This window comes from Tursiops truncatus, chromosome 17 (genome assembly GCF_011762595.2).
Source record: "Tursiops truncatus isolate mTurTru1 chromosome 17, mTurTru1.mat.Y, whole genome shotgun sequence".
NCBI lineage: Eukaryota > Metazoa > Chordata > Mammalia > Artiodactyla > Delphinidae > Tursiops > Tursiops truncatus.
In genome coordinates, this window is record NC_047050.1 from 41675698 (window position 1) to 41700017 (window position 24320).

Sequence of the window (24320 nt, forward strand, 5' to 3'; positions counted from 1 at the left end):
AAAGGACCATAAGAGACTACTATGAACAACTATGTGCCAATGAATTGGACAACCTAGAAGAAATGGATAAATTCTTAGAAAGGTATGATCTCCCAAGACTGAACCAGGAAGAAACAGAAAATAAGAACAGACCCATTACCAGCACTAAAATTGAATCAGTAATTTAAAAACTCCCAACAAACCAAAGTCCGGACCAGATGGCTTCACAGGTGAATTCTAGCAAACATTTAGAGAGGAGTTACCACCTATCCTTCTGAAACTCTTCCAAAAGAACTGGCAAGGAAGGACACTTCTGAACTCATTCTATGAGGCCACTGTCACCCTGATACCAAAACCAGACAAAGATATCACATGAAGAAAAGAAAATTACAGGCCAATATCACTGATGCACACAGATGCAAAAATCCTCAACAAAATGTTAGCAAACCAAATCCAACAATACATTAAAAGGATCATACACCATGATCAAGTGGGATTTATTCCAGGGATGCAAGGATTTTTCAAGATTTGCATATCAATCAATGTGATACACCACATTAACAAATTGAAGAATAAAAACCATATGATCATCTCAACAGATGCAGAAAAAGCTTTTAATAAAATTCAACATCCATTTATGATTAAAAAAAACTCTTCAGAAACTGGGCATAGAGGGAAACTGGGCATACCTCAACATAATAAAGGCCATATATGACATATCCACAGCTAATATCATACTCAATGGTGAAAAGCTGAAAGCATTTTCTTCTCTAAGATCAGGAAAAAGACAAGGATGTCCACTCTTGTCACTTTTATTCAACATAGTTTCGGAAGTCCTAGCCACGGCAATCAGAGAAGAAAAAGAAATAAAAGGAATCCAAATGGGAAAAGAAGTAAAACGGTTTGCAGATGACATGATGGTATACAGAGAAAATCCTGAAGATGTTACCAGAAAAGTACTAGAGCACATCAAAGAATTCAGTAAAGTTGCTGGATACAAAAAAAATTTTTTTAATATATTTATTTATTTATTTATTTTGGCTGTGTTAGGTCTTCGTTGCTGTGTGCAGGCTTTCTCTAGTTGCAGCGAGTGGGGGTTACTCTTCATTGCAGTGCGTGGGCTTCTCATTTCAGTGGCTTCTCTTGTTGTGGAGCGTGGGCTCTAGGCACACGGGCTTCTGTAGTTTCAGCATGCGGGCTCTAGAGCGCAGGCTCAGTAGTTGTGGCGCACGGGCTTAGATGCTCCACGGCATGTGGGATCTTCCCAGATCAGGGATCAAACCCATGTCCCCTGCAATGGCAAGTGGATTCTCAACCACTGTGCCACCTGGGAAGTCCCTGGATACAAAATTAACCACAGAAATCTGTTGCATTTCTACACACTAACAGCAAAACATCAGAAAGAGAAATTAAGGAAACAACCCCATTTATCATCACATAAAAAAGAATAAAATACCTAGGAATAAATCTACCTAAGGAGGCAGAAGACATGTACTCAGAAAACTTAAGACTCTGATGAAAGAAACTGAAGACAACACAAACAGATGGAAAGATATACTGTGTTCTTGGATTGGAAGAATCAATACTGTTAAAATGACCATACTACTCAAGGTGATCTACAGATTCAGTGCAATCCCTAACAAATTACCAATGGCATTTTTCACAGAAATAGAGCAAAAAATTTTTAAATTTGTATGGAAACACAAAGGACCCTGGACAACCAAAACAATCTTGAGAATAAAGAACGAAGCTGGAAGAATCATGCTCTCTGACTTCGAACTATATAACAAAGCTACAGTAATCAAAACAGTATGGTACTGGCACAAAAACAGACATATAGATCAATGGAACAGAATAGAGAGCCCAGAAATAAACCCACACTCCTATGGCCAATTAATCTATGACAAAGGAGGCAGGAATATACAATGGAGAAAAGACAGTCTCTTCAATAAGTGGTGCTAGGAAAACTGGACAGTTACCTATAAAAGAATGAAATTAGAACATTCTCTAACACCATGTACAAAAGCAAATCCAAAATGTATTAAAGACCTAAATGTAAGACTGGATACTATAAAACTCCTAGAGGAAAACATAGGCAGAACACTCTTTGACATAAATCACAGCGAGATATTTTTTGACCCACCTCCTAGAGAAATGGAAATAAAAACAAAAATAAATGGGACCTAATTAAACTTAAAAGCTTTTGAACACCAAAGGAAACTATAAACAAAACGAAAAGACAACCTACAGACTGGGAGAAAGTATTTGCAGATGAGGCTACCGACAAGGAATTAATTTCTGAAATATACAAACAGCTCATACAGCTTAATATATAAAAGAAAAAAACAACCCAATCAAAAAATGGGCAGAATACCTAAACAGACATTTCTCCAAAGAAAACATACAGATGGCCAACAGGCACATGAAAAGATGCTCAATATTGCTGTTATTAGAGAAATGCAAATCAAAACTACAATGAGGTATCACCTCACACCAGTCTGAATGGCCATCACTAAAAAGTCTACAAACAGTAAATGCTGGAGAGGATGTGGAGAAGGAGGAACCCTCCTACACTGCTGGTGGGAATGTAAATTGGTGCAGCCACTATGGAAAACAATAAACAGGTTCCTTAGAAAACTAAAAATAGTTACCATATGATACTGCAATCCCACTCCTGGGTATATGTCCAGAGAAAACTCTAATTTGAAAAGATACATGCACCCCAATGTTCATAGCAGCACTATCTACAATAGCCAAAACATGGAAACAACCTAAATGTCCACTGACAGATGAATGGGTTAAGATGTGGTATATATATACAGTGTAATATTACTCAGCCATAAAAAAGAATAAAATAATGCCATTTGCAGCAACATGGATGGACCTAAAGATCATCATACCAAGTGAAGTAAGTCAAAGACAAATATCAAATAATATCACTTATATGTGGAATCTAAAAAAATGATACAAATGAACTTCTTTATAAAACAGAAATAGACTCACAGACATAGAAAACAAACTTATGGTTACCAAAGGGGATAGTAGTGTGGGGAGAGATAAATTAGGAGGTTGGGATTAACATATACACACTACTATACATAAACTAGATAATCAACAATGATCTACTGTATAGCACAGGGAACTATATTCAGTATCTTGTAATAACCTGTAATCGAAAAGAATCTGAAAAAGCATACATACATATACATATGTATGTATAACTGAATCACTTTGATGTACCCCTGAAACTAATACAACATTGTAAATTAACTATACTTCACTACAAAATATATATATGTGTATAGTCATCCTCCTACTGTAATCATCTACCTAGTAGAAAGGTAGAAAAAATAGTTGTGGCTCATATTGTGTGATGCCATTTGTATAAAATATCAAGATAGGCAAACCTGTAGAGACAGAAAGTAGATTAACGGCTGCCAGGGACAGAGGAGAGGGGGACACTGTGGCAAAATGAGGAGTGACTGCTAATGAGTACAGGGTTTCTTTTTGGGGTGATGAAAATATTCTAAAATTGATTGTGGTGATAGTTGCACAACTGTCTATATACTACAGAAAAAAAAGAATCCAATCTGTTGTATAGTTCAAATGGGTGAACTGTATGGTATGTAAATTACATCTCAGTAATATTGCTATAAAATTAAAAAAAAAATACTTGTGGCTGATTACATTTTAAATTAGTTAAAAACAAGACATAATTTAAGGAAAAGATTTTAAGAAAATAAATTTAAAATAAAATTCTAACAATTTAGGACTAAGAATTACTATCAAAATCTGACAGAAAAAAAAAATCTGACAGAAAATAATTAAAGCAAAATTATTGATAGACATACTCTAAAAAGCGTTCCCAATAAATATTTGAACTGTATGGTCTTGATCTCTTTTAAGATGAAAAAAAAATAGTAAAGGTCCAGTTAAAAACTAAGGATGTAGGGCTTCCCTGGTGGCGCAGTGGTTGAGAGTCCGCCTGCCGATGCAGGGGACACGGGTTCGTGCCCTGGTCCGGGAAGATCCCATATGCCACGGAGCGGCTGGGCCTGTGAGCCATGGCTGCTGAGCCTGCGCGTCCGGAGCCTGTGCTCCGCAACGAGAGAGGCCACAGCAGTGAGAGGCCCGCGTATCGCAAAAAAAACAAAAAAAAACTAAAAAAACAATAAGGATGTAAACGAAGCAATTGACAAAGGATTAATCTCCAAAATATACACAGCTCATGCAGTTCAATATCAAAAAAACAAACTACCCAATCCAAAAACGGGCAGAAGACATAAATAGACATTTCTCCAAAGTAGACATACAGATGGCCAACAAACACATGAAAAGATGCTCAACATCACTAATCATGAGAGAAATGCAAATCAAAACTACAATGAGGTATCACCTCACACCGGTCAGAATGGCCATCATCAAAAAATCTACAAACAATAAACGCTGGAGAGGGTGTGGAGAAAAGGGAACCCTCCTGCACTGTTGGTGGGAATGTAAATTGATACAGCCACGATGAAGAACAGTATGGAGGTTCCTTAAAAAACTAAAAATAGAACTACCATATGACCCAGCAATCCCACTACTGGGCATATACCCTGAGAAAACCGTAATTCAAAAACAGACGTGTATTGCAATGTTCACTGCAGCGCTATTTACAATAATAGCCAAGACATGGAAGTGACCTAAATGTCCATCAACGATGAATGGATAAAGAAGATGTGGCACACATATGCAATGGAATATTACTCAGCCATAAAAAGAAACGAAATTGAGTTATTTGTAGTGAGGTGGATGGACCTAGAGTCTGTCACACAGAGTGAAGTAAGTCAGAAAGAGTAAAACAAATACCGGATGCTAACGCACATATATGGAATCTAGAAAAACGGTACTGATAAACCTAGTGGCAGGGCAGGAACAAAGACTCAGACGTAGAGAACGGACTTGAGGACACAGGGTGGGAAGGGGAATCTGGGACGAAGTGAGAGAGTAGTATTGACATATATACACTACCAAATGTAAAATGGATGGCTAGTGGGAAGCAGCTGCATAGCACAAGGAGATCAGCTCGATGCTTTGTGATGACCTAGAGGGCTGGGATAGGGAGGGTGGGAGGGAGGGGATATGGGGATATATGTATACATATAGCTGATTCACTTTGTTGTACAGCAGAAACTAACACAACATTGTAAAGCAATTATACTACAATAAAGATATTAAAAAAAAAACTAATGATGTATTCTTACATGCCTTAGAAAATAAGTAAACAAAAGCTCAGGGAAATTGATCTAAAAAATTAAAAAGCTTTCCAAAACTCATCCCATATTTGTCCAATCAAGTCTTTTCCTAATCATCTGCCTTTTTTTTGGTCTAAGAAGTTTGCTTAACGATCTAACCTGTTAGAGACTCAGCATATGATAAAAAGGAACTTCCAGAAAGTAAAATAGTCAATAATTATAGGAACAAAATACCTTTCCTTCTCTTCACTTGGACAAAATATGTTTAGACAGGTTAAACGGCAATTTCTTAGGTTGTTCTCTAACATTTTCCTAAGCAGTCTTAAGGTTGGCAAATCAATGTAAATTTTATTTTACTTTTAAATCCTGTAAAAATAACACATGTAATTCATGCTCATAATAATTTCAAATAAAGGTGTGTATGTGTGTGTGTGTAAAATGTATATTCATTTAAAAATCGAGATTAGATTCACAGCACTAAAATACTTAGGCTGTTTTATATAAGCTATGTACCCTGTGTTCACTTTGATGACTATTATGCAGATTATTAATAGGTTATCAATAGTATTTCCAGAACATAGGAAAATATGAATAAGATTAACATTGAGGTTAGAACAAGTTATTCTTCATATTTTTGAGACTTAACTTGAGATCACATGGCTTAAAGATAAATTAATATTTAATGTCTAATTTAAAAAGTTTTTCTAGAGTAACATACTAACAATTAAACCTCCTTTTTAGTTTTTTAACATTTCATTTATTCAGCAAAAGTATTTTATGTACCCTCTGTGGGCCTTTTCATCTTCCTCTAGAAACTAACTCAGTCAAGGGATCCACTTGTTCAACATCCCTGTATTGTGGTCTGCTCTTCCCCTCTCCCTCAGAATAAAGAGCATCCTATTTTATCTATTATGTAGCTGTTATGCTTTAGAGTCTAATGTAGTCAGCTGGTTTGCCACCCAGTCAAATCAGATACTTGCAAAATTGGAGCAAACAGCATTTCATCCATCCCCAACTGCCAGCAACTTTCTTCAAGAATTAATTACTTACAAGATGAATTATAAATTTGATATATTTACTCTCATACTGCTGTTTTCTTATTTGTTCAAATGTGAATTCTGGCTGTGAAAAACTGGATTTAAATATTTTGTATAAATGATTAGCAGTTCAAAGTATCATTGAGAGCATGTATGAATAAGTCTTACAACTAGTTAGAATTTATTAACAGTTTTTTTAAAATCCTGACGTTACAGTGGCTAAAAAAAGAAGGAAAGTCTGTGGGTGCGGGTAGGGAACATGGGGCCCCTTGGCCTGGTAAAGTTTTTCTAATTATTTGAGAAACTGATTAAGAAATTGGAAAGAAAAAAAATAGCACACATAGCTGTCTTCTGACACACACAAAAATAGGACTTGTGTATTTGTGGTGTGCCTCTGGATTAGGCATTAAGTTGAATTTGACTACTAAATAATACTTAATAGCAGCATAAGAAAATGGTACCTTGTGTCCCCAGTAATCCTTTCTTCATTATAGAAATTATGTATTAGAATGATGACTATTGAGAATTCTTTCATTTTGCCAGTTTCTTCTCTGATTTTTTAAATATTTGTGTATAACCTGGACACCAATAATGACAGAATTCATTTTAAAGCCTAGCATTTTTCTTTTTTAAACCTTTCTTTTGAAATTATTCTAGGTTACCATTTAATAAAATACTTTAATATTGAGCCCTATAAAATTTCAAAGTAGGGGTCTTTAAAGTAGAGGACTAGAAATAGTAATTAATAGTAATTAAATACTAATTAAAACACAAATAAATGAATAAAGTCTACTGACACAACTGCTTATTCACATGTTGCATTTGAATCACTTAAAATGCAATATCTAATAATTTAATATTTATATATCTCACAACTTTTAAAATATATGATAGTTAATTTTAAAAATACAAAGTAGCTATTGCATATTTTATACACCTGTGATTATTTTTATTTATTAGAGATGCAAAAAATTAAATGAAATTTCTCTTTATTCTAAAAATAAAAAGAATATAAATATGTACACAATCACGCTTAAGTATTTTAAAATATTTTCCCTTAAAGGAGTGCTGATTGATGCTACTGTAAATACAAGAGGCCAAATATATGGTTAAGTACATCAATATGAAATTCAGTAAGAGTATGAACTGGTATGTTTCTTGAATGCCTTCTCTTATATTGTTACTGTTTCTTTTCAGAATTCATTATGAATTAAAATAATAGCTTCCTAAAAATGATTCAGGGAAATATATGGATGTATAAATACAATCCACTTTCCCCTGGAAATGTATTATCAATCTGAACACAGAACGTAGAACCTAGAATAGAAAAGTCCAATTGTTTTCAAAGTACTTGCTCTGCTGTTAGAAGCTGGTTTTATTTGATACTTATTTTAAATATTAATATAAAACAGGTTTTCCCTAAATTACAAAATAAAGGTGACTAAAGAGAGATATTTATTTAACTTGGAGAGTATGCATTAAATTGCTACCAACATCTAAACTGATATAGATGATACTGTTTTTAATATTTTAGCTATGAAACAGAAACTGGGATGAAAAATCCTGTAAGTATATTTTAAAATAGCCTTTAGCTGTTTAAATGCATGTGATTTTTTTTTTAACCTTTCAGAATAATAACCATAAATGGAGATGATGGTGTTTGGCCTGAATTTTCCTAAGCTCTTTTGCATGAATTCTGTTTATTTTCACAGTTAAAAATGTTCCCTCATATGGAGCCATGGAAATCAGTGATTCCCTATTACTAGAAAAGGGGCTTGAACTGGAGAAACAGCTGCCCATTTCTAAAAAAGAGTTCAGTGATAAAGGGAGGCAAGGTAGAACTATCACCCCAAGAAAACCACACATACTGTCCACATGAGAACTGCGACATTAGTAGAGACATTCTACAGCAGTTAGAACCAGATTAAGCCAGAATAGGAGCCACCATCTTCAGATGACCCGGTTCAGATGATGAGCTCCGCCTCTTCTGTCCTTCCTCTAGCCTGCTCCTCACCCCTCCCTCTCACTGCCAATCTCTCCAAGAGCCAGACCGAGGAGAGGAGAAAGCAGTCAACTGTCCTAAACCACTAATGTCAGCGGTCCTTAACCTTTTTGGCACCAGGGGCCGGTTTCGTGGAAGACAATTTTTCCACGGACTTGGGGGTGGTGGTGGTTTGGGGATGATTCAAGCGCATTACATTTACTGTGCACTTTATTTCTATTATTATTACATTGTAGTATATAATGAAATAATTATACAACTCACCATAATGCAGGAATCAGCGGGGGCCCTGAGCTTGTTTTCACTTGCCACTCACTGATAGGGTTTTGATATGAGTCTGCAAGCAATTGACTTATTATGGTCTCTGTGCAGTCAAACCTCTCTGCTAATGATAATCTGTATTTGCAGCCGCTCCCCAGTGCTAGCTTCACCTCCTCAGCTCCACCTCAGATCATCAGGCATTAGATTCTCACAAGGAGCGCACAGCCTAGATCCCTCGCATGCGCAGTTCACAGTAGGGTTCACGCTCCTATGAGAATCTAATGTCGCCACTGATCTGACAGGAGGTGGTAATGCGAGTGATGGGGAGTGGCTGTAAATACAGATGAAGGTTTGCTTGCTCACCTGCCACTCCTGCTGTGTGGCCCGGTTCCTACAGGCCACAGACTGGTACCGGTTGTGGACCCCTGACTTAGGTAGCCTGCCCTGAGACATAGAGTAGGGAACGATCAGGTGAGATTTAAATCATATTTAAGCTTGAAATTTTAAACTAGTCAGACTTTTACTCATCAAAAGTGACCAGAAACTTGTAGCATCTGTCCAAAGGCATAGTTAAGGAGCAGAAAAGGGAGATTAGAGAGTGTATCCATTGTTCAAAGTAGGTTTGGAGAAAAAGCCATTTTAGGTTTATACCCAATGAGTTGTAATTGTTTAAAAAGTGCTTACATTTTAAACTGTAGCAGCATGAATCATGGTACCAGGATGAATCCTCAAAGAGCTGATAACAAAATACTTGGTAGCTGAAACTATTCTTTAAGTTCAAGTTTAGGGTGACCTACTCCCCAATTAAACAAGTAAAATTTCAGCCATGGTAAATTCTCAAGGGACAGCTGTTATCTGCCTGCTTAAGCTTGACTCAACTTATATCCAAAGCTAGATAAAGCCGGTCTCCTCTGCTCACTGCTCATTCTCTGCCCATCTTATACTTGGGATTCCCTAGAAACCCACTTTTGGTAACTTTCCCTCCTTACTGCAAGGCTCTCTCTGAAGATCTCACGTACTCTAAGCCAAATATTCCCAAATCCATAGCTTCATCCTGTATTTTCAACTACCTAGTGTACTTATATGTCCTCCAGACACTAAAAACTTAATACATCCACAACAGAATTAGCTCAACCTCTGCGCCCAACCTCCGAAACCCCTTCTGTCCTCCTTTTCTGTTCTGTATCTCAAACAATGGCAACATCATCAATCTAATTCTCTAAATCAGAAAACTTTTTCTTCATTCAGCTCCCCTATATACAACTGGTTATCATATCCAGATGATTCTTAAATCTAGGATATTTCTTAAATAGTCTAATCTCTCTTCTCTAATTCCACTATCTTTGTCTGAATCACAAAGGACGGGGAAAATGCTGAGCAGTAAAATTACACATGTAGACAAAACTGCACTTACCACTTTGAACTTAAAGAACTGGTTAGTTAGAAAAACCATCTCAGATGCTGAGATTTTAAACTTAATGAAGCATCCTATCATGAGTCACAGCAAAATGTGGAATAGAACCCAAACGAATGGAAGCCTCAGAGTTTCAGTGTGGAGTCAAGAGAAAAAAAAAGTATAAATGATTTTAGACAAGGAGGAAATTCTTACAGGTGAGGGCAACTGATATAAAAAAACAGAAAGAAGCTCAAAGGTTGACTAAGTTATGGAAAATGCTTTAAAAATGACAACAAAAAGGTGACTTTTTAGCATATCTAAAGAGCTGCTGTTAAATGATGACTACTACACTGGTCAGGGTTGGATAATTTACTAATTTCAGTTATTTAAAGAATATTTTTCTGGAAGACTATACCTATAATTCGGTAATAAAGGGAAAATGGAAGAGTAGAATTTGCAGATATTAGTTGTAATTCACTGATTTCTGCAAATCAAAGGGGAACTTAATTGTATCTTTCTTCTATTATGCCTTATAAGATATGCTAAGGGAAAGTCTTCCAATGTTCACAGTCAGGGTAAGAATGATTAAATGTTTAAAATCAAAGTAAGGCAATTTTCAGGAGTTTTGTACCATCATTAAAGTTCTAATGCGTTAAAGACAGTACATTTTTTTCATCAAAGATTATAATCATGGGCTTCCCTGGTGGCTCAGTGGTTAAGAATCCGCCTGCCAATGCAGGGGACACGGGTTTGAGCCCTGGTCCGGGAAGATCCCACATGCCTCGGAGCAACTAAGCCCATGCGCCACAACTACTGAGCTTGCGCTCTAGAGCCCGCAAGCCACAACTACTGAAGCCTGTGCACCTAGAGCCCAAGCACCACAACGAAGAGTAGCCCCCACTCACCGCAACTAGAGAAAGCCCCCACGCAGCAACGAAGACCCAACACAGCCAAAAAAATAAAATAAGTTAAATAAATTTTAAAAAAAGATTATAATCATGAAAATGACTATCTGCTTTAGAACTTTCTTCCATAGCAACGATAATCCACAACTGACCACTCATTTCATTTGACTAGTTAGTAATGGCTGGTTATTAGCTTTTTGCATATTTACATATTTGTAGCCTTGACTATTATATAGCTTAATTAGCATTCTCATATTAAGAGAGAGCTAAAAACTAAATTGAAGGCTTGTGGAATTACAACTTGATACTCTAACTCAGGTTGCTGAGACTTTTATAAGGCGCTTTAATAAATAACAGCTTTAATTACATCAGTATACTGCATATCAAATTTAACATGCACCATTACTTAAATCACGAAGAAAAAAAAGTTCCTTTGTTAAAAGCCATGTAAATGTTTCTTAAAAGTAAATCAATATAATTAAGATCTCTGTACCAAAATTCTTTTATCTGCTACTGTACGTTAGTTTGATAACCTCTTTTGCTTATCTCTGTAAGATCTGTCTATATTTCTGGGAAGATGTTTCTGCTATTGATGGACAAAATTATAAAACAAAACTAGTTTGGTTTTGAATCAAGACAGCTAAGGTTTTGATTTTTAAAAAGCTGTTATTTACTGGAATGTCTTCTAATCCGAAGGATCCAACCTAATGGAAGTTTTCTACTTTTAATAAATGAGAGGTAGAATGGAAAAAGGTCCCAACCTAATATCAGGACAAGAGAGAAAGGTGTATTAGTTTAACCAGGACAACAAATCTAATAGACCCCAAAAGAACTATGTACTTGTAACTGTGAAAGATCTATATCAGGAAGTTATGATGGGATCAGTTACGGAAAGGGCTCTAACACTAAACTACTATGTATAGTCTGAAAACCTGAATTAAGTATGAAAGTACAAACACACTTTCAGACTTAAACAAATTTCATTTATTACAGTTAAAGTGAAAAAGAACTCTTCTATTGTCAATACAAACTGATAACTAGTTCAATCAATCCTAACAACTTATTTGAAATCTAATGGTTTATTTAAGAGGTAAATACTGTGGGGCATCAGTCTTAAATTAAAAGGCAGTAAGTTATACTGTCCACTCTATAATCCTAAATTCCACTATTGGTTCTTAACATCTCTTTTCACATAATCACCCAACAGCCTCCACTGCTTACTGACTAAACATTCAAAATGAGGCTATGAACAAACAGTGCACACAGTCAAAATAACTTCCTCAGACATCAACATTAGCCATAACATATGCTTGGAGTATTAACATCTTTGTTTTAAAATGTAAAGTAGCCAATTTCTCAACACAATCTTCTAGATAAACGACATTTTTAAAAGAATAAATTACTATGAGGAAAGTTTATGCTTTTCAGAACTCTTTTTGGAAGGCCATTTTTCTCTTTGCCATGTGTTTTAAACATCTTAATAAATTCCAACACGGTGACCAGAACCCACACACTGCACCTGTGCTTTCTATCTTAATTAATCCAGTAAGTACAGGCCTGCTCACTTTAATTTGTAAAGGAAATGATGATAGAGTGAGTTTTAACTTAAGGCATTAATTACCTAAATAAGCAGAATTAGCTTAATGTTTCAGAAGATCTTGCCTAAACACAACCACCAAATAAAATTTCCTGAAATTTCTGAAGCCTTTAACAGCATATTTAGGAATAAGAAAGCAGAATGCTCACTCTACCTTAGGTGGCCAAATGGATTAAATTATACTGAGAAAAAAACAGTGTGGTAGTTTAGAGACACTAAAGTTTTTGTTGCCTTTAACTACTATAGAATCAAATTCAGTGTAGTTGACCGGTGACTATTAACATTTTTTTCCTACTCGTATATAAACACTTATCTTTGAGGAAGGCCACTCTCCTTTCAAAGCAAAGGTTATGATGGTCTTAAATGCCTAAGGAGATTGATGGTCAAAATCTTATAAAAATTCTACGTGGACCTAGACAATCACATGCTACAACTGTGCACATGCCACACCATCTGCTGGATACAAGCGCCAGCACAGATTTCGTGAGCTGGCGAAGGACTGCACGAGTCCAGAATTCTGCAAGTATTTCAAAGTGCAGGGTTCGCATTAATTTTAATTTCCTGTTGGCTCTGTAAGGAAAGAGTAGTGAAAGCACAATGGGCCACATACGCTCAAGTTCACGCCACATGTACACCTGTAATCATAGACTCTTATCCAGGGCTACCCACTAAAGCATTTGAGATTTTGTGTTTATTTCTCCTTTACCCCAGAAGAAATAAACCTGAAATATCTCCAGTTATCTTTTCATACTTTGTTAATACTCTTCCAAACATCTGGAAATACTTGACAATAATCATTTAATTAACGCAAAACTAATCGATGACAATATGCTTAAGTACTCCACTCAGCTGAAGTGGTTTCCTCAGTCCATACAAGTAGGGCCTGAAGAGAACAAGAAGTTCTTTGACTAAGGAGCGCACCACCAAAGAAACCTGGAGCCAGCATCTCTTCAAAGAGCAAAAGCACTCTCGGTATTTAAGTAGAGAGAGCAGGTGGTAGCCTACTGCTACACTGGTGAAAACTGGCAGATGCTCTTGGCTTAAGCTTTTACCTCCAGGCTTCCTACAGGGCCTGTGTTCCTCAGGGCTTTCCAAAGCCTTGGCTTCACTGCAAGCCTTTGCGGGGGCTCCTGTATTCCACCACTTATTATGCTCCACAGCTGCTGGCTGCTCTAGCAGGGTGAAAAGATCCTAAGAAAGATTCCTAAAATGCCCCTAAGGCTCCAGCAGCAGGTTTGCTACCTTCTGCAGGTTCACTGCTTTCTGCATTTTGCAGCAGTGAGGTTTTTTGGGTTTTGTGGGGTTTTCCCTATCACCATACTGATTTTCCAATCCAGAGTCAGAGGCAGAGTTGTAAAAAAAACTCAGGAAAGTTCAAGGCACATGTGTACTTGAAGGAGAGGACTTTTTTTTCCCTTCTGCCACAATTATTGAGACTGTTTCTCCAAGTGCTGCCCTGGAGGATTTTTGGGTCCCTTAGCTCAAAGGAACAACACAAACTGAATATTTAAGAATCACAGAAATCCAAAAACATTACCTTACAATTCAGTTTGAGTCAAAGACAAAAAAATAACTGATTTACCTAATTCCTCTTATACTAGCAACTATTGTCAATCCAATTTCTTTTTTTAAAATTTGGAACCAATATAGTGGGTTAACAGATGGCTTTTAAAGTTTTTGTTCTTATTCCAAAATCTTTACATTACCCAAAATGTATCTATTTATGTATGAATGATAGTGTAATTTCTGCAAAACATGATCTACATGCTCCCCATTTAACACTAAACAATCTGGATGCTAAGGCTGTTTGGAAATAATTCTAACAAAAACTGAAACATTTGACTAGTGCTATAATAAACAGATTTGCCTTTTACGTTTGTTTTAGAAATCTTCACAGCCACACCCTAAACAGAACTTTTTTAGTAGAGTTAAAATAATTGGTTCAGTTAGCCTAAATATATTTTATCCTATCTTTATGCTACCCTCAAGTTGGTGAAATCACAAATTATTTCTCTTATCAGCTCCTTACATCCAAGAACGTAACAGGAAACAACCGATTCACAGAAAATCTAAAAGACAAATGCTAAAGAAAATACACCAATTAAGTTGCATACAGGCTTTAAGATAAAGAATGCTTCCTACTCCACACATCTGCCTAGCAGGTGTCTCTCTGAATAAGTTTTGTCCTTTAGGAATCCGCTCTGAATACTGCAAAAGACAACGAAGTATTCACTTTCATTTTTCTTTTTTGAAACCTCTTTTTCTCATGGCAGAAAGAGAAGCCTTCTATGTCCTAGAAACATGGTTAAAATGACTTTGGGTAGTTTTAAGCAACTTCTATTGAATAGACATAGGAATGACATAAAATCTAGTTCTCTTGGAAGGTATCCTTGAGATACATCATAAAGAGGGGAGATAAACACATAAACCTTAGCACGCTTTTACACTTTGATGAGTCACATTTTTAACATTCTATATCTAATGTATGATGGAATGAGTAAGACCAGATTTCCCTTATCAATACCAGCTGGTGTCTTAAGTAGAAATCTCTTTGCTTTTAGTCCATTTCCTTACTTTGTAAGCAAAGTATTCCATCAAACCCTTTACACTTTGTCCTACCTCTGCTTCCTCTTTTCCTACTCTCTTCTAGCCTCTCTTACACACTTTTCTTTTCCTTTCTTTTCTTTTTTTTTTTTTTTAAACACACTCACTACTACTCTTAGCAAATTCTTTGTTCATCTCCTGGCAATCCTTCCTTTATTCATGTCTTATTTTTTCCCATTTGCATTCCCTCAGTAGCTATTGCAAACATTTTTCACTTTCCTCAAGGTGATGAAGAGGGCTGAGCAGTTGACAGGTGTAGTAAATGTCGGGGAAGAAAGAACTCCTGCTCTAGTCATTCCTCCCCCTCTGCCTTCCCTTTTTAAGGCTACATGCCCTGTATAAGTCAGAAAAGAAATAAGTCTGCAAAAATTAAATCCGGTCCTATGATCTCTTGGAGCCTCTTTCCAGCTGTGAGGACACTTTCCTTCTTTATTTTTTTTTTCTTAAATTTCACCTTCTATTATTTAACTCCTCATCTTAACCAATATAGTACTCTTTAATCCAATAAGTCGGCTATTTCTGTTGATTAACGACCTTTCTAGTGTCTCCTACATCTATCCCTGTTTTTGTTGTTTGGTTCTTTTCCATTTTATTACCCTATTATTTCAAGTCTGTTTCACATACCTGATTTTCCCCTACCTCTAGTCTTTTTCTGTCAATCAATCCTGCATGCTACCATCAAAATTAATATACTTAAAACACTTTTCATCACGTCATTTTCCAACCTAAAAACCTTCAGTGGCTTTCCACTGTCTAGGAAATAAAATTTCAGACTTTGCAGTCTTACATTCAAGGCTTCCACCATCTGACCCAAACCCAGCTTTCATTTTATCTCCCATATTATTTTAAATGAACTTGACGGTCTCCACTTCATTGTCACCCAATATATCTTGTATATATATATATCTTCCTACCTCTAAGCTTTTTATTATGCACATCGTTCTCTGTACTGCCTACCTTCTCTTCTACTATCCATCTTCCAATTTTAGACAAAGTCCTCCTCTACTATATAATTTCATAAACTACTCCAACCTTTACTGAGTCCTCCTCTTATGCATGATATCTGAATTATTGCTCTGGATTATAATTTAACACTTTACTAACATATTTTCTCAGCTTAATAAATGTACATACATATGTGTATATAAATATATATATATTTTTAACCCATAGTGCCTAGCACAATCCAACAGAAAACAGAACATTTGTTAAACTAGTTTAAGGTTTTCTAACAAATTTTGGAATTTCCAGATAGAAGGACTCCAGAAACTACAACGGGCTGAAAATATTACCAGAAGTTTACTTATAAGAGCTGGCCACTAGAAAAACTGATGCTCTCATTCACAAAACTAGAATGAGCTTAAAAGGGACAGTAGAAGGCTGCATGTCAAAAGTTGCTGTGTATGAATATTCTAAAAGTGGGGTACTGAAATGGCCCTCATCAAAATCACTAATGACCTCCAATTCCCTAAATTCATTCTTTTAAATTCTGTTGAATTTTAATACGGACAACTTCTAGTAGATTATTTGCAAAGATGACCACAATAATTCCATTCATTCCACACGACCCTCTGCAATATGACTTTGCTAGTCTTTTCATCATGAGGTGAAATCTATTTCCATATGCTTTGAATCTGGATTGGCCTTGTGAATATATTTTGACTAAGAATATGGCAGAAGTGACACTATGTGAATCCTTTTTTTCCCCCCTCTTACTTTTTTTTTATACATAACTTAAAATCCACCATTTTAACCATTTTTAAGTGTAGAGTTCAGTGGCATTAAGTACATCCACAATCCATCCCCAGGACTCTTTTCATCTTCCAAAACTCAAGTCCTGTACGCAAAAACCAGTAACTCCCTATTTCCCCCTCCTCCAGCACTTGGCAATTACCATTCTATTTTCTGTTTCTATGAATTTGACTACTCTAGGTACCGCATATTAAGTGGAATCATACAGTATTTGTTCTTTTGTGACTGGCTATGTTACTTAGCTTATTATCTTCAAAGTTCACCATATTACGGCTTGTGTCAAAATTTCCTTCCTTTTTTTTTTTTTGGCTGTACGCGGGCCTCTCACTGTTGTGGCCTCTCCCGTTGCGGAGCACAGGCTCCGGACGCGCAGGCTCAGCGGCCATGGCTCACGGGCCTAGCTGCTCCGCGGCATGTGGGATCTTCCCGGACCGGGGCACGAACCTGTGTCCCCTAGCATCGGCAGGCGGACTCTCAACCACTGCGCCACCAGGGAAGCCCAATTTCCTTCCTTTTTAGGCTGAAAAATATTTCACTGTATGCGTATATCACATTTTGTTTATTCACCCGTCAATGGACACCTGGGTTGCTTCCGCCTTTTGGCAATTGTGAATAACGTTGCTATGAACATGGATGTACAAATATCTGTTCAAGTCTCTGCTTTCACTCATTTCTTTTGGGTATATATCCAGAAATGGAATTGCTGGATCACATGGTAATCTATGTTCAGTTTTTTTTTGAGGAAAGCCATACTGTTTTCCACAGAGGTACCATTTTACATTTGCAGCGCCCAAGGAAGGAAGGTTTCCAATTTCTCCACATCCTCACCAACACTTGTTATTTTCTGTGTGTGTGTACGTGTGTGTGTATATAATGGGTGTGAAATAGTATCTCATGGTTTTGATCTGGGTTTCTCTAATGATTAGTGACATTAAACATCTTTTCATTTGTTTATTGGCCATTTATATATCTTCTTTGGAGAAATATTTATTGGAGTACTTTGACCATTTTTAAATTGGGTTGCTTAGTTTTTTGTTGTTGAGTTCTTTATATATCCTAGATACTAACCCCTTATCGGATACATGATTTACATGTTTTCTTCCATTCTGTGGGTTGACTTTTCTTTGCTGACAGTGTACTTTCTTTGATGCATAAAATTTTAATTTTTATATAGTCCAATTTATCTATTTTTTCTTTTGTTGCCTGTGCTTTTGGTGTCATATCTAAGAAATCACTGCCAAATCCAATGTCACACAGCTTTTCCCCTATGTTTTTTCGACAAGTTTTATAGTTACAGTTCGTATGTTTATTTAGATCCTTGATTCATTTTGAGTTAATTTTTGTATTTTTGTATATGGTGTAAGGTATAGGCCCAACTTCGTGCATGTGGCTATCCAGTTTTCCCAGCATCATTTGTTGACAAGACTATCCTTTCCTCATTGAATGGTCTTAATACCCTTGCTGAAAATCTCTGACAATATATGTGATGGTTTATCTCTGGGTTTTCTATTCTACTCCATCTGTCTACATGTCTGTCTGTTTTGATTACTGTAGCTTTGTAGCAGTTTGGAAATCAGGAAGTATGAGACCTCCAACTTTGTTTCTCTTCTTCAAGGTTGTTTTGACTATTCAAGTCCCTTGAAATTCCAAATGAATTTTAGATGGATTTTTCTATTTCTACAAAAAATGTCATTGGGATTTTAATAGAAATTACACTGAATCTGTAGGTTGCTTTGGACAATATTGACATCTTAACCATATTGTCTTCCAATCCATGAACATGAGATGTCATTCCATGTATTGGTGTCTTCTATAGTTACTTTCAGCAGTGTTTTGTAGTTTTCAATGTACAAGTCTTTCATCTCCTTGGTTAAGATTATTCCTAAGTACTCATTCTTTTTGATGGTATTGTAAATGGATTCTAAACTTAGGACTCAAGAGGCCTTACAATTTCTTCTATCACCTTCTTGGAAGGCTGCTACCACAACATAAAACCTCCAGGCTTGCCTGACAGGGTCATATGGCCTAGCCAACTGTCAGCACAACTGCCTGACACATGAGTGATTTTAGAGACATTATTCAGCTCCATTCAAGCTGCTAGATGATTTCAGCCACTTGAGAGACTCCAGGTGAGACTAGCAGAAGAACCACTCAGCTGAACCTAGTCAAACTGCTTACTCACAAAACTGTAAGCAAATGAAATAGTTATTTTAAGTTCTAAATTTTGGGGGTGGTAGCAAAGACTAACTGAAACAGAAATAAATCATTTTATTTGCTATTTATTAACTATGATAATTTATTCATTACTTTGTAGCTCATTTCAAACTGTTTTCCAGAGACTCTTAAGATTTATTCCAACTGAGTTAAGACAGAGTTCTTTGATTCATCAAAGAGTCATCATGTTTACGAATGATTTTAAGCTAAAAGTCAGCATTCTAAATAATTTATATATTTTTTAAAAGGAGGTAGCATAAAATGAAATCTTACTAGAACTATAGAAATACAGATTTTATTTTTCCAATTTATAAACTCAAAACTGAAAAAACAGTAAGGAGATACTACGATCAATGTTTTCAGACTAACCTGTGCCATGGCTAATATTTGCTAGCACTTAGTACTAAATTTATTGAGGACAGATTTTGAAACTTTATTATCTGATTATTTAAAAACTTAATCACAATATTTAGGAGAAAAGTATTTAACATTAGAAGTATTTATAATCACAAAGCATTTAGAGGCATGGTGTCTAGGCAAAACTGCTTGATAGTATTTAAAAATTTAGATGATATAGATATATCTAAAATTTTATTTACTTATAAATATACTTATTAACAAATATAGCTGTAGTTATTTTACATGAAAATCTTACAGAACAATATGCAAAAGTAAATGCTATTTATAATACACGCTAAAGCAAAAATTTACCTCAAAAATTTCTAGATTAAAGAACTCATTTTAAAAAGTTACTCTCTCAAGTTGTGGTAAGAGTTGTTTTAGAATTATTTATCTGTATTACATACATTCTTTAAAAGAAATAAATAATAAGGAGCAGGACAGAAGAAATAAGGAGAAAATGTAATAAGAGGCAAGAAGGCACAGTTTTAGGGACTTCTCTGATGGCCCAGTGGTTAAGAATCCGCCTTCCAATGCAGGGGACGAGGGTTCAATCCCTGGTCAGGGAACTAAGATCCCACACGCCACCGCGCAACTAAGCCTGCGCACAGCAACTACTGAGCCCACATGCTCTGGAGCCCATGCACCACAACTAGAGAGACCACATGCTGCAACTACTGAGCCCGTGAGCTCTGGAGTCCACGTGCCACAACTAGAGAGAAGCCCACAAGCCACAACAAAGAGCCTACGTGCCACAACGAAAGATCCTGCATGCCACAACTAAGACCCAATGCGGCCAAATAATAAAATTAAATTAAAAACAAAAAAGTTGATAAAAAAAAAAAAGAAGGCACAGTTTTATACTGAAGTTTATATTCCTAACTAGACATAGGACTATTATTTCTGACAAACCAAGTGGAGTTAACACTATGTGACTTAACTTTCATAGTTGAGGCAAATTTCTCAAAGTTGATGTCATAAATACCTTTGCATCATTTGTTTAGGAAACTGAATTTACTGTCAGAAATATCTCATATTTGCATTATTAAAAACATCTTTTAACACAGTTGTCATTTTAGTTTTAAAGAGTCCTAAATATTTCTCTAAATTTGGGCTATAATTTATTTAACCATAAGCAATTATTTACATTTCTCTGCAACTACATTTCTACAAGCAAACTACAATTTCACCATTCCCCTACCCATATATAGCAATATACTGAATATTAATATACAGTCTATAATTTTAATCATACACACACACACACACACACAACCTATGTTTCTCAATGTGGTGACAAAACAGAGTAGGAGAAAACATATACGGAAGAATTAAAATGTACTTACAAAGTCAAAGTCTCCGTCTTGAGGAACTTTCCAGTTATCAGGAAAAACATTTTTAGACATAGGGAAGGGTTCATGCATATTCTGATTACAGTTTTCATGACTCTTATTCTTGAAGTCCTGTTTATCAAAGTAATCCATGAAAGATGGTCTTTGTACTTGTGGTGAAGTCGCATTTCCTTAGGTAAATAAAGAACATAAGGAGGGTATAAGTTCTTACATTTACTTAAAGAACTATGATTTTTACTGAAGTATGATTTTTTAATTAATCAATATAATAAGTTTTCACTGGTCAGATTCAAGACCAACATAGTCAATTTAATGACGAACAAAGTAAAATAAAATAAGAATGAAATAACAAAAATATCCCGGTTCTAAAGCTAAATTCAAGATCTTTCCCTTAAAACCTGCTGCTTCTCCACATGCTCTTTGTCTGCTAAAGTCAACATTCTTTACATAATCCCCAAAGTGATCAAGTTGAGAATTAACCAGGACTCGTTTCTCACCAAACCAAACTGATCATTAGGTCTTTTTTAATGCTACTGCTCTATCCACCACTGCTACTGTCTTAGTTTAGCTTCTAATCATTTCCTACCTAGGCCATTGTAACACCCTCCAAACTGGTCTCCTTCCCTCATCTCAGTTTTGATTTTAGTCACACTGACAACATAGTGACCTTCTAAATGCAAATCAAACCATGTCTTTCTTCTGTTTAGAATCTTTCAATGGCTCCTCATTTTCTACACTGAATGATTAAAGTAGAAAACAAACATTTAGAACAACTAGATTTTCCCAGTGATTTTCAAACTGGATTCCTTAAGCCCTAGAGTTCCAAAAAAAAGATCCTAAGTGACCACCACAAAGACACCTCCCTATACAGTTCTCCAGACAGTAAGTTACCTACCTTCTTAAAAATTTCCTGTGATAGGACGTACACTTCCCCACAAGGAAGCCTGCTGGGCAACTCTAAGTTACAAAAAGTGTTTTTTTTTTTTTTAATGTGAACTTGAAATATGTCTTTCTGTAATTTACACTCATGTTCCAAATAAATTTCTCTTTCATATACCAGTCCCTCAAATATCTGAAGACAGATAATGACTCCTGTCTTGGTTATCATTTTAAGGTGAAACATCCTCAGTTCCTTTCATATGACATGTTTTTGAGACTCATCATCATCTAGTTTACTTGCCTGTGGAGACATTCCAGTCTCTACATGATCCTCTAAAATCAGACATGACATTGCTAATAGTAATCTGGCCAATTTAGAATGTATTTGTAATAGTACTAACGCAGCTTAAAACTACAGTAAGTATTATGAAAACTAGGTAACATTACTGGCTCGGGATGAGCTATAAGGTAATTTTGTAAAAATTCCTGCAGTTGGAGAAGTAGAAGTCCAATCAGAAATGAGTGGTGACAATATAAAGGAAAGAGGAAGACTAATACTTGGGGCTGACTAAAGAAAACAAGAAAACCACTGGGAAATTTCATTCCAGGAATCTCCTCTTCCATTTGCAATAGTCCTGTGCCTACTTCTAACGCTATCCTAATCAGAAGCTTCTATCCCAAGTTATAGGAGCCACCACTAATGCCCTAGTGGCTCAAGGTGAAAAAGTTGTAACCTAATTTCTAGAGGCTCTCCGTTCCTGAAGACGACAAGGGGTCTCTCTTGTGGGGAGGAGTGGCCATATAACACAATTTTGACCGATGATACATAAGAAGAAGGTTCCTAGGAAAGCTCTGTTTTCTTGATACAGGCATCACCTCTCTGTTTCTGCCTGCTCCTTTCTCCTTCCTGGAATGCAGACTTAATGGCAAAAGATCTAACAGTTATTCTGCAAACAGGAGGATGAGAGTACTACCCTAAAGATGGTGTCACGGAAAGAATCTCTAATGACATAATGAAATCACTCTACCAATGCAGCACACTCTGCTTCTGGATTTCTTGTTAAATGAGAAGACATTAATACTATTCTATTTAAACAATCGTTACCTGGTTTTTCTGGTACCTATAACCAAATTCAGTCCCTAACTATTACGTTTCTATTCCCAAGTGGAGGATGTAAAAAGATATAGGGGCAGCAACCTTCAATTTGACTACAGAACACCCCAATTTGAAACTTGAAATCCACTACTACATAGTGGTTTAATTATCAGTACATTTCAGATATATTAGTTTCAAGGGTCTTTTACAAGCTGATCTCAAAACCTATGGTGAAATGCCTGTTGGATTCCACACTCAAAATTTAAGAAAATAACCCATTCCTATATTTAGAAATAAACATTCTCACAGAGAGTTAACAAAAGTCTAAAAATCAACTGAAATAAAAGAAGGTAGTCTGTTCCATTAGATTTTTCTGTTTGGATGACTTTATAACAGTATATTATTAACCAAGATATGCTTATACACAATTTTTTATTCAAATGTATGTGCTTATACTTCTAAATATTTTCCATTGTTTAGTTTAAAACTTACTATCAACATTTTGAGTATATCTTTTTTATATACAAAGAAAATTTTAAAAACAATTTTTAAAAATTTCTAAGGAAGAAAATAGGCTAGGTATGTTTTAAAAGTTAATGGGAGGGAGCAGCTGTAATTGGCCAGTCATATTTAACCACACGATATGAAACACATGTCCACAGTGTGCAGCTGAGTCTCCAGGGAGATGCATGTTCACAGAAGGGACAAAGACGATGATGCGTCTGACTTACAATTTATTTTTAAAAGAAGAAATAGTAGGCCCTTCGACAGGAGAGTAAAGCAGGAAATCTCAAGATAGTAACCACTGTCATATGTGATTGTGGTTGCTATGGCGAATACTTTTTTTAAATACACAGAAAATAATCACATAAAATTGACATCAATTTCTCCAGTTGTAGTTGAATTCTGACCCTAGCTTATAAGAATATTTTTAATTTTTTTTGTGCTTTACGCGGGCCTCTCACTGCTGTAGCCCCTCCCGTCGCGGAGCACAGGCTCTGGACGTGCAGGCCCAGCGGCCGTGGCCCACGGGCCCAGCCGCTCCGCGGCATGCGGGATCCCCCCGGACCGGGGCACGAACCCGTGTCCCCTGCATTGGCAGGTGGACCCCCAACCACTGCGCCACCAGGGAAGCCCATATTTTTAATTTTAATAATAAATTTGATGTTCAAAATTACCTTGTCCCTCACTTTTGGTCCCAATTCCTTCAACTACTTGCTGTGGCACTAAAAACCCATTAGCAATAAAGAATAAAATAACCGTCACTCTATCCTTTTGTGCATGTGAAATTTTAAAGAAAAAAATTCTTTCTTCTCCTTCAAACATTCCCTAAAACATATATAAGAAAACTAAATTGTACAGTATTTAATACCTTTTACAAAATATGCCAGTCTACTCACAATTATTCACTAACTTTTCTAATTTACACGTCTTCTAAACAGGTGAAAAGTTGTCATGAAAATTTAAATATATAAAGGAATTTTTATAATACTTTAACAAAATGTAATTTAATTTTTAATTTCTTAGCATGATTGTAACAAAGATAGCCAGATGCAAAAATGAAATAATCATAACTTTAGCATAATATATTTCAACATCAAAGGATTTAT

At 35.9% G+C, this 24320-nt stretch overlaps 1 protein-coding gene across 4 annotated transcripts in view; it reads right to left on the reverse strand.

The window, feature by feature from the left end:
- STK3 (serine/threonine kinase 3) overlaps positions 1-24320 on the reverse strand; it is a 314180-nt gene that overhangs the window by 53565 nt on the left and 236295 nt on the right. For all 4 annotated transcript variants that reach the window (XR_012327279.1, XM_033842676.2, XM_019925072.3 and 1 more), the window contains one exon: positions 20730-20905. Coding sequence is in view for 3 of the 4 variants with exons in the window: in XM_033842676.2 (XP_033698567.1) it covers positions 20730-20905 (176 nt within the window). In the remaining variant the exon portion in view is untranslated. The remainder of the gene's footprint in view (positions 1-20729; positions 20906-24320) is intronic.